The 17,218-nt window shown below is 42.6% G+C and overlaps 1 protein-coding gene across 6 annotated transcripts in view; it reads right to left on the bottom strand.

Moving 5' to 3' along the window:
* Window positions 1-7,206: 7,206 nt before the first annotated feature.
* Window positions 7,207-17,218, bottom strand: part of DNM1L (dynamin 1 like) — a 61,120-nt gene continuing 51,108 nt past the window's right edge. For all 6 annotated transcript variants that reach the window (XM_073321866.1, XM_073321883.1, XM_073321901.1 and 3 more), the window contains 4 exons: window positions 13,044-13,211; window positions 12,282-12,391; window positions 9,683-9,842; window positions 7,207-8,087 (listed from right to left, as the gene is read on the bottom strand). In XM_073321866.1, coding sequence (XP_073177967.1) covers window positions 8,031-8,087; window positions 9,683-9,842; window positions 12,282-12,391; window positions 13,044-13,211 — 495 coding nt within the window. In that variant the 3' untranslated portion in view covers window positions 7,207-8,030. The remainder of the gene's footprint in view (window positions 8,088-9,682; window positions 9,843-12,281; window positions 12,392-13,043; window positions 13,212-17,218) is intronic.

Raw genomic sequence — 17,218 nt, 5'->3', positions numbered from 1 at the left:
AGGCAAAGAGGAGATGGGTTTCTGCTAATATGGAGCCCTCAAAGAGCACGGTACATATCGCAAGCAGCCTGGATGCAGTGATACAGAGACCCTCTTATACCCCTACTCTACCTGAACCTGATAATTAGTAGGCAACTTCTAACCCAAATAGGGTACATCATGATGTTCTAGCGTCTCACAGGTCATCCACCTGCATTATCTGTATAAAAATCTGAATTCATTTATTATTGTACCACCTAGGAGCCCCAGACATGTTCCAAGGCTCCATTGTGCTAGATGTTCTATAAACATGGAACAAAAAAGTTTTCCAATTTTCCCATGTGTATTATATAAATCAATAATGCTAGGAAAGCAGACATTCTAGTTCTATTTTCTTTAGGATAGTCTGGACTTTAGCATTAAAGTCCATGCCATCATTTCAGATTTCAACATTATAAATCACTAATTGCCTGCTCCCTACCTGTGAGGTTCCTGGAGCAGTCCTAGCCAAATCTTTCCCACACTTAAGATTTGCCCTTGATACTACAAAGTACTCCACAGCTCACCCCATGGAGTCGATGCAAGTCTATTTTTCTTCAACTCTGTCAGTTAACGTTTGCTTGCGTAGTAAGCATAACAGCAAGGAGAGTCTGAGACCTTTACCCTACTGCATATTGCATGAGACAAAAGTTGTGCTTTGCACTCAAGAATCATTCCTACACTAAATCAACACATCTCTTCACGCCTCAAAATGGGAGTCATACTACTGTCATTTTGCCACATCAGAAAGCAAATAGCACCAGACTTGAGGGCAATGAAGAACTCTAAAATAGACCAATTCAGGAAATCACCTTCACTGTTTCCTTCATCTAAATTCTCATTGATTGGTTTGGCATGCATTGGTGGAAAAGTCAGAATGTAATATAAGGGAAATCTAATTTCCTTTCTGGGACTCATCTCATCCTGACTATATTCTTCTTAGCTCAAAGTTTGGTTAATTGATCTATGTGTATAATTCATAGTTAGATAAATTTTTAAAAAATGAAATTGTTCTACTAATTCAGTGTTTAATATAGCTTTAGAAATACTCTTTGAAAGGGCAGAAGCAACAGTAAACAGGGGGCGGGGGGGAGGCAGGTTTTTTAGTTTGTACAGTGCCTAGGATTATAGGGCCATGGTATGGCTGGTCTCTAGCTGCTACCACACTATAAATGTTAATATAAGAATGATGGCTGCCATCCCAGGTTGGAACTACCTTCAGTACCTGCACAGAGGAAGCACAAATAGTCGAGATAGGGGAACAGGTCAGTCCTCAAAATCAGGTAACAAGAAGTTTGTACTTGGTATAGCTACAGAAAAAAAAATGAGATTGCAGGTTTGAATAATTCCTTCAATTTTGTGGGAGAGACTGTCTTCTGGTGGCTGGGGCAGGTTCCTTGGTGTTCCTTTGTCTAGTACTAGAGAGTGATGATGTTTGCTGAGCCTTCCATTACCTGTTTCCCTCTAATTTTTCTCTAGACTTTAATACGGTTGAACTCACTTGCGCCTATAGTAAGAGCCATAATTAAAAAAAAAGTTCTCTTACCCTGACCCCTATATTCAATATAGGTTTTTATAACACTCATTGCCATTGTCTCTGAGCTCTCTGTCACGGGTTTGTTCTCTCACTGTCTTCTCAGAGGGCGACGTGCGTGTAGAATAGTGGTTGAGTTTAGTAGTGGATGTCTTTTTATATATAAAATGTACCTGTTGCGTGTTTATATTCAAAAAGGCACAGTCAAAGAAATGCACCTTGCACTTGGAGTGGAAAGTGACATTTGTTCCTGGGCAAGTTCATTCTGCAGTCTCACATCACACCTGGAGAAAGCTGTCTCTTGTACAGATGAGCTTTACTCTTATTACACAAAGTTCCATTGTGCCATAGTTGTAGACCACGCTCTTCCTCCTGGAGCTTTAGATATGTCCTGGCCCAGGTCATGGAATACTTTGCAGATAAGGACTGAGACTTTGAACTTGATTTGAGATTCTATGGGAAACCATCATAGGGAGCATAGGACATCTTTGATGTGTTCCTGGAAGCCTGTATTGCTGAGGAGACATGCTACAAGATTTGTGTACTAGTTAGAGTTTCCTAAATGTTGAAGGCTTTATGCCCAAGTATATTGCATTCCTGTAATTCAGTCAAGAGGTGACAAAGGTACTAATAACTGAGGTTAGGTCTTCAGTTGCCAAGATGGGACAATTTTCTAGCCAAGTGGAGATGGCAGAAAGTGTTACTCGCAGATTCTGCTGTGAGAGTTCAGCATCAGCAAGGAATCCAGGAGTGCTCCTAGACTGCAGTACTCCTGAACTGACCAATAGTGGGTATAAATCTTCAACCAACAGAGACTGCACAATGGCTATGAGCTCTTGAAAATACTTTCCTCTAACCACCAGCATCACCTTTGTCTTGCTCCGGTTCAGCTTCAGGCAAATGTTCATTATCCACTAGCTGATCTCATCCAAGCACTGGGAGTAATGTAGTGAAATGTGCTGAAAGACACGTACAGCTGTGTATCATCCACTTGAGTTAGTCTCATCTGACCAGTTCACCTTGTAGTTGCATGTAGATGTTGAAAAGGACTGAACAGAGAATATATCCTTGTAGAACTCCACAAATGGGGTGTAGTGGTAGAAGTGCAGTTACCCATCACTACTTCTTGGGACTGTTCTTCTAGGAAGGATTCAAACAATTTTAGCATATTACCCTGGACCCCTGCCATCTGTCTCAGGCAAGACAGCAGAATCTCATGCTTAACAGTGTTGAATGCTTTAGAGGTCCAGCAAGAAGAAAATGAATGTCTGTCCCATTAACCAGAGATCGTACATCAGTGCGACTAAAGCAGTTTCAGTTCTATGTCCTGGCCTGAATCCAGAATGTGCTGGGTCTAGAATGTTAACTTCAGTTACACAAGCCTGTAGTTTGCCCTTTGCTAGATTTTTTTTTTTTTAAATGAGCTTGCTCAGGAATGGGAGGTTTAACATTGGGTGGCAGCTGGCTCGGACTAAAGTATCCAGGGTGGGTTTCTTCAGTGTTGGTTGGACCAGTGAGTGTTTGAAGGAGGAAGAGAAGATTCTCTGAAAAAGGTGTTGACTATTTTGGTCAGGAGTGGCGCCAGCTGTTCATGATTCTTTCACAAGGCAGGAAGGACATGGGTTGGATTCACAAGTCTTGGGTTGAGACTCGTTTAGGGTGTCCAGAACTCCTTGATGTGTTACTGTACTGAACTCTGTGAATGCGGGTGGGCTGTTGGTTGGTGGAGGTGAAGCAGATCCTTACTATTTGAGAAGCCTTCCCAAATGTGCATGGTCTTCTCAGCAAAGTATGATGGTAATCTTAGCCTTAGTGAAGAGCTTTGTCATAGTTATTTTTAGTAAAAGTCACGGACATGTCATGGGCAATGAACAAAAATTCACGGAAGCTGTGACCTGTCCATAACTTTTACTTAAAAAAACAACAAAATGGGAAGTGGGAGAATCCAGCACACAAGGCTGCTGTGACTCCATGGTTTCCCCCACCATCGTGGTGGCAGGGAGCTGCAGGGTTCCCCCTGCACCCCAGGTGGCTCGAAACTGCAGGGTGACCATATTTCCCAAAGAGAAAATGGGACACCCCAGCCACTTGCCTGAGCACTCTTCTCCCCCGACACAAGACTGTTGCCTGTCACCAGAACCCTGCAGGGGCCTTCTCAGGAAGGAGTCGCTGGAACCCTGACATGGTCCCTGCATTGGTTTACAGCTCCAGTCCCTCCCCCTGGGACTGAAGCAGGAAGTGTCCTAGAGGTCTCTTGAAGTCATGACCTCTGTGACATAAACATAGCCTTACTCTTCACAGTACTTGGTGCTCAGCTCTGATGCACACTGTAGGCATTCAGGACTAATTAAGCAGTTGACCACCCTGATAACTCCTTGGAGTGGGATTTGACAGCCCCAATAAAAGGAAGGTTCTCTTGGCCTGTAATACAGCCTCAATATTTGGAAAAATCATTGATCTTCTGCTTATTTTTAAGCTATCCAAAACATGAAATTCCAACTTAACCTTTACAATTGCTGAAGTGCTCAACTTCGTATAGGTATTGCAATGGAGGAGCAATAGGAAGTAAGATGATGGCAAAACTATTTGAACATGAAGCACAGATTTGGAAATTCTTAGGTTGGCTTATAAGACTTCAGAATTTAATTCATCCCAACCCTTCCCTCTCAAAGTGACCTGACCTTGGTTGGTAACATCTAGTTACAGTAGTTTATGTGATATGAGCTGGTCTCAACCCAGTTTGAAAGTGTTATTATCCACCTTATAAAAGCCACCAGTTAGCACTCGTCTCAACAAATACCAAGGATTTACTAGGCACAGAAACAACAGCCTCTATAGCTGGTCCCTCTAAATTAAATGGAGACAGATATTGACAGGTAAACTGCTTTTAATATGGCTGTGTCTATCAGGGACTTCAGTTTCCAGGGGTGCCCAACTGGCACCTCACTTCAAAAGCAAAAGCTCCCATAAACGTAAGTAGGACTTCAGATGTGTTTACCACATGTATTTTAAAAATCCATTTGATTGGGTATAATGCCTTTAAGTATACACACACATCCCACTCCCACCTACCCCTGCATAAGTAAAATTTAAAACTGACCACTTAAAAAAAGTAATTTATTGATATGAAAGCTATGTGCAAGTCTTTCACACTATCAGTTTTATTTACAGTAGTAACATACATACATCAGGTATTAAATGTCAAATTTCTATTTCTTTAACTTTTCTCCCTTGATTACTCGCTGATGCCAGTATTGTAATTTCATTGAATAATGGATTTGTTCAAGGTGTGCAAAAATAGTAGCTGTTCTTGATGAACAAATGTTAAATTACATTTCTCAAGAGGTGTTAGACTTTCATTTCCACAGATTTAGGTTTCTATGGAAGAAAACTTAGAACAGTTTATGTGCACAAAGCAAAAAATAGAAACGGTTGGAAATGAAGTCAAACTCCCTCCCTACTCCCCACCAAATAAAACCAAAGAACTACAGCCTGGCCTACACTAGGTTTCTTTCCCTAAAATTTCCATGCCATTTCTTCCATCGATGTAAGTAACAACCAGAGTGCTAGCATAGACAAAGTGCCAGTGACTATTGGCATTTTAATCATCCCATTATCTAGCACTGCTTAAACTAGTTGTAGACTGCTAAAAACATAAGCAACCACCCGAGTCCTGTTGACACAAACTCCTACTGCTGCACTAGAACTAGTGATGGGAAATCCTGGGAGAGCAAACCCCAATATAGAAAAAGCTGTACAAATATAGCTACATTAGAATCCGAAAGTTCGGACAGGGATGGGTATGTCACCTAGTTCCTCAAAATTCACAGTTGCATATTTGGTATAATCAATACACTATAGCAGGGGTTCTCAAACTTCATTGCACTGCAACCCTCTTGTGACAACAAAAATTACTATACGACCCCGGGGGGGGGGGGGAGAACGGGGACCAAAGCCTGAGCCTGCCCGAGTCCCGCCGCCCAAGGTGGGATGGCCAAAGCCAAAGGCTTCAGCCTGAGGCAGGGGGCCTGTAACCTGAGCCTCACCACCCAGGCAGTGAGGCTCAGGTTTTGGCCCCAGGCCCCAGCAAGTCTAAGCCAACCCTGTCAACCCCATTAAAATGGGATCGCAACCCACTTTGGGGTCCTGACCCATAGTTTGAGAACCACTGCACTATAGCTTATTTAATCAAAGGATGAAGTCATGTTAAAGCATGGATTGATTTTTTTAAAATATGCAGTGATTATGGCAGACCAAGTTCATTTCTTTCAAATCATTATATATCCTCAGCTTATTTACAAGTTACAGTGATACCAAAATATTACCACACCATTTCCAAAAAGAATTCAGGTCACCAATGCTAATTAACACTTAATCAACTGTATCATTTCTTGTGAAGTTTACCTTTCACTTGTGAGAATTTCTTGAGTAAGCTGAACTCATTTGCTTTGTGCAACCTTCTGAAAGTTCACGATTAATGTGAGACTAAATTATATTTGCCAATTAATCACTGATTAACCTCTGTCAGCCATTAACATGTTGAAAAGTAGCATTTCTGAACCAAGAGGGTATATAGGTGGGTGGATGGGGAGACACAGGCAAGAAAGAAGTACAGTTGGAGAGAGCTGAACTGTATTAAAATTGGATTCCAATTAAAAGAAGTTTAAGGCATTTAAAATAACTGTTGCTTAAATTAGTAAGAAAACTAAGTCTGACACCCTTCCTCTTTTGGCCTCATGTTTCCAGAAACACAGAAAGCATTTTTCCCTGGTAATTAAGAATGCTAAATTGGTTTCTATGTGTTGATTAAATAGGGTATTTAACATGTAAAGTTTAGACTGCTTACAAATGTGGAATTTAAAGGTGGCATATTAGGGAGACAGGATTCTTAAGCCAAATAATGTTGTTTCCATCTGTTGATCTTAATTCAGTGTGAATGTATCAGTGATAAATGAAAACTGGGAATTAGCCATTATTGTAAACTAGTCCCTTAAATGTTTGCAAATGATCAGGTTTGTACATTTAAAATTTTAGCAGCTCAAACAGGAATTTAGTTTCTGTTAAGTGATGAAATAGTGAAGGAACTCTGTGTGTGGGAGAAGAAACCAGTTTTACTATATACCTGATACACAGAGAAGAGCCATAAAAATGTGGACAGTGATGTCTATTTAATTCTTCTACAATTAAATGTGCACGTGAGAGAAACAACATCAGGAACAGCATCGTGAACATTTCGACTTTATCAAATAAATAAATCTGTGTGAAAAAAATACATGCAAGTGTGCTGGAGTTTAAATTCAAATTGTAGGAAGCTATAATGTACAACAAGATTTTAACTTTTAAGGAGGCTAGTGTGATCAATGTGCACTGTGCTGGCTATGGCCAGAAGAAAATAACCATCAACTTCATTCCCAATCTTACGTTTATCTTAAAACAAATTGGGTTGTCTTAGAAAAATTCCTCACAGCACAGTAAAATTTGTTTCCCCAGACAGCAGTACTTAAAGTAGACTCTGGTATAAACATTCTAGTCCTGCTGTCTCTTCCACAGATACTCTTAGCCTTCATACATCCCAAAATTATTTGAAAAGAACTAAAAAAAAATCCCACCTTTCTGTCCAACTAAATTTTAAAAGAAACACTTATTATCCCACAACAGTTTTGAAATTCATTTTATTTTTAAATTATATGAGAACAATTTTGCTAGTGGATGGTCCAGAGGTTTGGTCCCAGAAGGGGTTCTTGCACTTGATTATCATCTCCAGCAATGAAATGCAAACTCTGGTGCACATGCACTGGTTTGCACCAATTCTTTAGTAAGTCCTCCTGTTTGTTTTTTAAAGTTCCAGGCTAACTCACCTAAAGTGAAATTCATTTATCTAGTTCAAAAATGTGTTTTATAATGCTGCTTTCTTTAAAATTCTGAAAAAAATGGGTGCACACATACTTATACAGAAGACATTTTTACTGTGCCAGTTATCAAATTCAGATCTCCGTTTGCCATGGTGCATGCAGTATACTCATGAAAGAATACCTGGTGCTTTCTCCTCTCCATGGTATTTAAACCTCTATTGTAAAAGCAGCTTAAAACTATGCAACAAGACTACACTGTCCATCTAACCCACAGGCAACTTGTTTAGCAAGCCAGGCACTGGAACTTTAATGGTTTTGCCTAAGTTTAAATGAGACTGTCACAGGACAGTAAACTTGGTCTGTTTTATTTGCACCAGAAAACTGGTAAGGAAACATTTAGAGCCATTTATTATGTGGATTAAATATGACTTGTTTTGCAAAAGTACAGCATATTTTTCTGTCCATAAGCCAAACCAACTGTCTTTACATGAGCAAATTTACACATAGTTGCAGTACACAGATAAGAGTTCATAAATAAAATTCTACCAAGTATACAATGCTTAGCAAATTTTCAAGTCATCAGGATTCTCCACTCATATAAACAGTGTGGCTGGTAGAGATAACCTTCACCAAAGGTGCGTCTCTCGAATCTCAGCAATAATCTGACTGGCTCGCTGCAATGCCTGCACAGAGGGGAAAACACAAGAAAAAATATTAAATTTTTCCCTATTTGCTTCTCATATGACAACCAGGAGATCATTCTACGGAAGACAATGTTAATTCAGCAGTGTTTTACAAAACAAGATCATTGTGACAGTGAATTAAGCCTTCCAACACTAACATTTGTCGAGGCCTCAGATCCCCAGATGGTGCATACTACACAAGTGCAAAATATGACAAAAACACAAAGGTATTGTAAAGATTGTAGCCCACAGTTGTTGTGCCACGTCACCCCGCCAGCCTCTCATCCAAGAACTGAAAGTTAGAAATTCATGCAAAACAGATCTCAGTTTAAAACAAAAAGATTCTGTTCCAGTCATAACTTTTTGAGACTTTTCTTTTGGTTTGAAGATGTTCTCACCTACCCAAAGGCCCCAGTACATTTGTATTAACACTCCATGTGGATAAATAAATCTTTAGGTAAGCTACAAAGATATTTGCCACCACATATCATAATAAAGAATAAAATAGTTTCTTTCTGCAACTAAAGTATAAATTGCACTTATTTTGTACCTTTAAACCTTTTCACTTACATTCTGCCTAATTCATGCACCACTGGACTATGTCCAAATCCTGGCAGGTTTAAAACAGCTGTCATTTGAAACAAACTTAACAAATAAACCAGTTTATGATAAGTACCAACAATGCACTCAGGACTGTACAAGACAGATCACTTATTCACCTAAGAGTTTACCCTCTACAAGATTCTCTCTCTGACTCAAACATGTGGGTTAGGAAAGAGCAGAAATTTAAAATTACACTTGCTAGATCCAGTCCTGGAACAGTGACAGGTTAGGGGGTCTGGTATCTCAAACATCCAGAGTCAATGCCTGCTGCATTCTATGAGAGAACTGACCCACACTATTTCTCCCTCACTGTGCTGATTTGATCTTTTAGAAAGCATATTTCTCTATGCCAATTCAGTGCAGAGGAATGGAACTGGCAGTATTTGGTACACCCCAAAATTAGAGCTTTGGAAAAAACAATTTAACTGTTTTCATGACGAGTTCAAATTCACTGCAATACAAGAAAAACAGGTGCAGCATCTGCAGTAACAGCCAAATCCACAGCAGTATGTCCCTAATCAAAACCTTTAGGACAGGATACTTTAGGACAGAATAGTTTGGTACGACTCACAGAAATAAGCATGGAATTGGGGGGCGGGGGGAAACGAGGGGGACGACTCAACCCCACCTTCAAAAGGAAATTCCGTCAAGGGAGGGTTACAGAGCTTTAAAAGAGTATGCTGGAAAACCTAACAAAGTTCATTATTCTAAAACTCCTTTATAAAAGAAAGATAATACCAATCTAACAAAGCTGTGTTTGGGGTTTACTCCAGAAGCTAGATTAATGATGTATAGTGAACATTACTAGTATTTCATTATTGCTTTCTTGCTCATGCAGGGCTTCTATATGAGAATGAACTAGATCAAAACAAAACTGACCTGAATCCAAAAAGCATGCAAAAACCTGAAGACTGTTATATACCTGAAATCCCAGCAGATTTAATATGCTTCAGTTTAATTAACTGTTCATCGGGTGTTTTGATTTTCAATACCTTTAACATGTCAGCTGCCTCCTTTCTGCGCTGTGCCATGTCCTCAGATTCCGTCAGAAGGTCATCTAACAACAAGGATTTGTACAGCTGTCCAACTAGCTCGCTCTGAAGAGTGTCTTTCACATGATTCACCAGAAAATGCATCACTGCCTTTGGCACACTGCAAGCAAAAAATAAAATATCAAACAAGCCACATAACGCTAGGGCATTAGCTATTCTAGAGTCAACATGCAGTTTGAGTAAATCTGTATGTTCCAATGTAAGCAATTATACAGAATGTTGACAGGAATCTTACATCCGTATGTCTTAAACAGCCGTGAAGTGACTGTGTGTAGTCCAACAGCTGCTGAGTTTATTGCCTGTAAAATGGCCACACTTCAAAGTGAACAACTGAATCCCATACGTACAACCCCGAAAGGTTCTATACCAACTGTTAGGCCTAAATTATTTTTATTACAGTAGCACCTAGAAGCCCTAATCAAGATCAGGCCCCATTGTGCCAGGTACTGTAAAAACACTAAGCTCTTCACAGCAGGTTCTGTCTCTTAGTATCTAAATAGACAATACAAAGGATGAAAAGGGAAATGGAGGCACAGTGCAGTGACTTGTCCATGGTCACACACCAGGTCAGCGAAAGAGCTAGGAACAGAACACAGGTCTACCAATTCCCTGCCAGTACCCTATACATTGGACGATGCTGCTTCTAAGGCACCACACAGCAAGAAGTGATGGGAATTTCAAAATACAAGGAGAGTTTAGACAAACAGAATAGAATTACCCAAAACACAGTTTGGCCATGACCCAGCGTCAAGACTCCTAGTCATGAAAAGGAAGCCATTAAATCTTTAATGATCACAAGTGGTCAAGATTTCAGTTTTATGTGTCACTTGAAATACCAAGAAGGAACATTGGTTTAATATGGATTTCCACAGTTACATGTGCCCTGAACTTCCTGCAGTAAATTCAAAGTACTGTCCCTGCCTTACTTATGGAATCTGACAGGATCAGAGCACAGCAGAGCTCTTCTGACAAAGTGGAAAAATCAATATAGATAGGAATTGGCAAGATAAAAACCATGCACTTCCTGTGGAGCGATAAGTGCAGTGAAAACATATCCTAACTCAGGTGATCAGCATCCAGGTAGGAGCACTTGGGATAGCCTAACCTAGATGTAAGTAGCTACACTGAAAGCCATACCCAAGTTAATGTGTCCTCACTGGCACTATACTGTATCTGTCACTAGGACTTTCTGGGGGCATCTCCCATGGTTTTTTGTGCGGCAGTAAGACAAGCTACTCTGATTCTTTCCCAGTGAATTGTGGGAGAACTTGTCTGTCCTTCTGGGCACGTGGGAAGACATTGTAGGACTGTGAGCAATCAAGTGATTTAGTCTGCGTCCTCATTGCAAAGCGGGTAGCCTGAGTGCAAACAGGTTTTAAGCCTACAGCCACAGATGAGATAGCTAACCTAAGTTGAAAGCACCACTAAACTCAGGTCAGATGGTTGTGCGAATTGGTGGATGATAGGGGGTTGGGGAAACATCCAAGTAAGAGCCTGAGTTAACTCTGCAACTACACTTGAAACGCAAGGCATAGAGTACTCTTTTCAAAGGCCAATTCCTAAGATATCTTTGCATGGGAACACACAGAAGCTCTTAAATGTTGTAAAGTTACACAGTACAAAAGTAAACAGCCATGACACACACAGTATGTGAGCCTATGGGGGAAAAAAGTGCATGAACAAGGGAGAAAAAAATTATTTAGGGGAGCATAAGAGGGTATATAACTTGGAGTACTACGATAAAGTGAAGTAAGAGGTAAATTAAGGTTGAACATCTGAAGTAAAAGGACTTTTGGGTAGCACTGCAATGGAAAATGAGGAAACACCATCTGAGTCATTTAAAATTAAATACTGGAGAACATGCTTGCAATTGTCATTGTGTGGGTTAAACAACCTGATCTAAGCCCCAACTTTGCCTATTAAAAAACTTTGCCTATTAAAAAAAGGGATAAATTGCTGACTTTTCTGTAAAGCCTTCAGTAATAAAACCGTTAGTCTCTTCTTTGTTTCATTCTTCTTACCAAATGACAAAACAAAACTGGGCAACAGCAACTTTAAAGACAGTCTACGCAGCAGAGGCAGCATGATTTGGCATTACTACCTCTAGCCTTATGGCTGAGAATTGGAACACACCAGTCAAAAGAACTCTATATGGGCCTCCTCAGAAGGAAGGCTGGTGGCTGCAAAGCTAAGTCCTTTGACTGCTTGACTGGACCTTGGATGTATGCCAATTATTTGCTCCAATCCATCAATACAGATTGCAGTATCCTATACAAAAGCAGACATTCTCTTTAAAAATAAATGAAGTTTAAAGTGCAATACAACAGAGTACTCAAAAAGAAGAACTCGTATGGGAGGCTTTGAAAAAGTGCTCTTTTTGCCTATCAAGTGGACTTCAATTTTATAAGGAAACAAATTTCACAGCTCCTCCTTGTAGAGCTACTAAACTCTGCCTAGAGAGATAAAGCAATATAAACGCACGGTTATATTCAGCAACAAATGACATGGCTATATCACGCAAAGTTTCGCAAGCTATTACCTGTCCTGAATGTTCTTCCTGACAATAAGGAAATAGGATTTGATAAGTCGTTCAATCACTTCGCAGTCTCGTTGCTCACGGGCAGAGAGTCTGCGTGCAACAGGTACAGGCTACAGGAAAAAATAAAGACAAACTTATTTAAATGTTTACAGGTTGATTTTATTTAAAAAACTTTACCTACTTTGGATGGCAGAGTGGATACTCCATTCATCTTTCAGCTTGATTCCAACTGGTCTTGCAACAAGTGTTTACTCTCCCCAAAACAGAACTACAGCTGTTTTGACAAGTCAAAAACATGAGCTCTGAAACTGAGCTGAGAAGTAGTACAAAGGACAGGAAATTCTCAAAAAAACAACCTCTCAGAGAAAAAGGCAGCAGTGATTTAATTTAATCAAGTGACTTTAGGTTTTACAATAGCTCATGGTTACTGACAGTGAAAGTGACTGTCCACTTGATGCTGCTGAAGTCTAGGGCGATTTTGCTACTCTGACAAGAGATTAATCTTTTTATAGCATTAATGAAGTAGGCAAATAATCCCTTCATTTAGATGGATGTGGAAGTAAATCAGGTTCCCCCAGTTCTGTTCCACAAACTACAGGGAAAGGAAGTGTTAATGGAAGAGGACCTCAGAAGGTACCTACCTGTCCATATGCCAATAGTTTCATATTCTACAGGTACAGAATTCATATAGATTAAAATCCTGTTTCCTGTGCCTGAGCTAATCAGGAGAGGTGCCGCTGTATCATCTCTTTCACAACTCACCACATCCAACAGGTTTACAGCATGGCCTTTTTGAGGACTGGCAGGTAGGACTGTAACTGGTTTAGATTTTTCCTCCATTAATAGCTCTTCAGCTTTTGAGGGTTTCAGCATTCCTCTCCAATTGCCAGTTCCGGGTTCTTGAGTCACATCTCCCACTCCAGGAGCAGCCTGCAGAAACAAGACAATGCAAAGAAATATTGGTCAGCCAAAAGTCAGGCGTTGCATGGCAGTCTCCTGTGAAGCTCACTACTACCACCACCGAGCAATCACATGTGGCTCACTGGCAAGAGTTGCAACTTCGAGTGTACAGCCCCTTCCCTCATTTCATTCTTTGCTTCCAACAACTTTTCCCTCCCTCCTTTCATCTTGGATGATGGAGTAGGGGGGACACGTTCAATTCAATGTGACAATGTTGAGTAGTGTCAGAGTAAACAAACTGAGTACCATTTTTCAAATATGCATAATAGTCTACATCCCAATTTAAAAAGTGAATTAGGCACTTCAGAGCCTAAATCCCACAAAAGTCTCTGAGACTTGAGCTTGTGTACATAGAAGCTTTTCCACTATATTAAGGTATTATTACAGTTGAAGAGCTATAGTTATACTGGTATAACTACCCTGCCTGGAAGATATTCTTTTGGTTTTAGCTTAAACTGCTCCCAGTGACATAAGCGACCCCAGAATTCTGAATAGGAGTGTCCCTAGGACGAGTTACACTAGTATAGCTATCGTGCCTTAAACTCATTCTCTCTTATAGCACTTTAAGGGCATGGCTACACTTGCAGATGTAGAGTGCTGAGAGTTAAACCTGCCTTCGGACAGCGCAGCAGAGGAAGTGCTGCAGTGTGTCCACACTGACAGCTGACAGCGTACTGGCGTGGCCACATTTGCGGCACTTGCAGCGGCACTGGGAGTGGTGCATTATGGGCAGCTATCCCACAGAGCACCTCTCCCCATTCTGGCACTGTGGCTTGTGGGAAGGGGGCGGGGCATTCTGGGTCCTGTCCCAACGCCCCGGGATGCATCGGTTCGCACCCCAGCATTCCCTGTGCTTCCGTCCACATTTGGCGCCATCTTTCAATGTTTTTTGTACTGCACGCTCTGTCTTCCCTTTCCGTCTGTGGGAATGGAGCCCGAACTGCTGAGGAATATGCTGATGAGTCTCGCCAGCGCATCACGTTTGGCAGTCGAGTTACTCCTTAAGATCCAAAGTGACAGTGAGGACTCTAACGATGATATTGACGTGAGTAACGCAAACGACACGAGTTGGTTGGGGCATTCACAGACATGCTCACCACCGTGGAACGCCACTTTTGGGCTCGGGAAACAAGCACCGAGTGGTGGGATCACATCGTCATGCAAGTCTAGCAGTGAGATGACTAGCAGTGGCTGCAGAACTTTTGGATGAGAATAGCCACTTTCATGGGACCGTGTAAGGAGCTCGCCCCTACCCTACGGCGCAAAGACATGAGATTGAGAGCTGCCCTGATGGTGTAGAAGTAGGTGGCTATTGCAATCTGGAAACTGGCAACTCCAGACAGCTACCAATCAGTCGCTAGCCAGTTTGGAGTGGGGAAGTCGACCGTTAGAATCGTGTTGATGCAAGTTTGCAGGGCCATTAATCACATCCTGCTCAGAAGAACCGTGACTCTGGGTAACATGGAGGACACTGTGGATGGCTTTGCACAAATGGGTTTCCCTAAATGCGGAGAGGCGATAGATGACATGCATATTCCAATTCTGGCACCAGACCACCTAGCCTCCGAGTATGTTAATTGGAAGGGCTATTTCTCTATGGTTCTCCAGATGCTTGTGAATCACCGTGGGCGTTTCACAAACATTAACACAGGCTGGCCCAGAAAGGTGCATGATGCATGCATCTTGCAAAACACTGGCCTGTTCAGGAAGCTGCAAGCTGGAACTTTTTTCCCCAGACCAGAAGATCACTGTAGGGGACGTCAAAATGCCCATTGTGATCCTTGGAGACCCCGCTTACCCTTTGATGCTGTGGCTCATGAAACCCTACACAGGGAGCCTTGACAACAGCAAGGAGCGTTTCAACTACAGGCTGAGTCGGTGCAGAATGACTGTGGAGTATGCTTTTGGCTGTTTAAAGGGCCGCTGGCGCTCTCTGTATGGGAAGCTCGACCTGGCCAATGACAGCATCCCTGCGGTTATATCCGCGTGCTGTAACCTCCATAACATTTGTGAAGCGAAAGGTGAACGATTCACTCAGGCATGGAACTCTGAGATTCAACACCTGGAGACTGAATTTGAGCAGCCAGAGAGCAGGGCTATTAGAGGGGCCCAGCTTGGGGCTGCAAGAATTAGGGATGCCTTGAGGCAGCAATTTGAGGCTGAAGCCACCAGTAATGTCTGGTGCCCTGCACGGGAGTGAAGTGCAGTGGTTCCAATGTTAATAGGAACCTGTGTTTGCTAAGCTGACTTGCAGTGCCTGTTTCTTTCCTGGGCTAAGGAATCTTTTACTTTATGCAATAATAAAGAATCTTTTCAAAGCCAAAAAATCCATTTATTGAAAAGAAAATTCATTTATTGAAAAGAAACACAACTGCTTGGGAAACAGAAAGGGCAAGGGGGTTGGGTGGTGAACGGTAAAATCACAGATTTGCGTATATCCTGTCTGGAGTGCTGTGCAATGAGTGCTGCACTTCAGGATGGCTATACTGCATGGTGATGGGGGTTGAGTGCAGTAGGTAAGGGTTGTAGTTTTCAGGGTTGGGTGGTGAAGCTACAGATGTTGGAGGCAGCTGGTGGCGGTAAGAACCCAGATGTTGGGGAAAGTGGGTTGGAAGTGACATGGGGGCACAAGGGAAAGAGTTTTTGGGACAAGGGCTGCGGGGGAGGGGGTCAGTAGTGCTCCGCCTGCATGGCTATGAGTGCCTGGATAGAGTCCGCTTGGCACTCCATTATGCTTATCAGCCGCTCTGTGCTTTGGTGCCGGCAATCCACATTCTGCTGGCAGATCCTTCTTTCACTGTCCCGCCACTCCTGCACTTTTCGATTTTCATTACTTGAATGCTGCATTACTTCATGCAACGTCTTCCTTGCTTTTATGTGGCCTCTTTCTGATTCTTTGGAGTCTTTTGGCCAGTGATAACACGGACGGCTGAGATCTCAAGGTTGCATCTGTTAGGCAAAATGCAACACTTAACAGAGGCAGCATTGTTCACACCAGACAGAGCAATGCTTCCTCCATACTTAAGGGCAAGCACAGTCTACACAATAGCATAATTTGGCCATCCCAAAGCGAGCGCACATAACCCATGGGAGCCCCAAAATAGTGAGTAAGCACGGGGTCAAGCGTGACTGATTGTTTCATGGCTGTACTGTCCTCTGGGTTTCCGTGCCTTGGGGAGAGCCAACAGCGGCAGAGGGCCCCCATACTGAACACTGTCCCCACATTTTCCACAGGAGTTCGTCCTAGAAGATATCTTGTTGCTGAGGGTGACCTGGGAAGCAAAGGAGGGTCTTCTACTGCAATGCGGATTCTGCCCTAGCACATATGCAGCTTGCCTGTGTGCAGCAATGGTCCCCCCGCCCCTCTGGGCACAGTGGCGCAGACACTGTATCCTTACTGGGACGAGGTCCACAGTGGCTCTCCCAAGAAACCTACACAAGCCCATTGCCCAAGTTCTGGCTGAGACCTTTGAAGACATCACTGAGGCTGATTACCGCGATGTGAGAGAGCACATCAATGCCCTATTCCGCATCTAGGCACGCATGCGGCCCTAATCCTCCTCGCCCCAAGAGCCCACACCGAATAACTTCCTTCCCAAAATAAAAGCCACTTACCGGGAACCTCCTCTGGTGTTTGTCCTTCCCCAAGCACCGGCCACCATGACTGGCTACCTTCCTCCTGGCTTGAGAACAGCCCCTGGCTGCATGCATCTAGGGATTCTGGGGTGTCTTCCTCCGCCGGAGCACCCTCGCTCCCGCTTTGCTGCTCCTCCTCCTCCTGGCTTGTTGCACTGGCCTCTGAGGTGTCCGTGGTGGTACTCGGAGTGAAGATGGGGTCACCCTCAAGTATCGCGTCCAGCTCTTTGTAAAAACAGCAGGTCAGGGGGGCACCACTGGAGCACCGGTTTGCCTCGTGGGCTTTCTAGTAGGCACTCTGCAGCTCCTTCACTTTTATCCTGCACTGCAGTGCATCCTGC

This window comes from Lepidochelys kempii, chromosome 1 (assembly GCF_965140265.1).
Source record: "Lepidochelys kempii isolate rLepKem1 chromosome 1, rLepKem1.hap2, whole genome shotgun sequence".
Classification (NCBI taxonomy): Eukaryota; Metazoa; Chordata; order Testudines; family Cheloniidae; genus Lepidochelys; species Lepidochelys kempii.
This window is presented reverse-complemented; position numbering and strand designations above follow the sequence as displayed.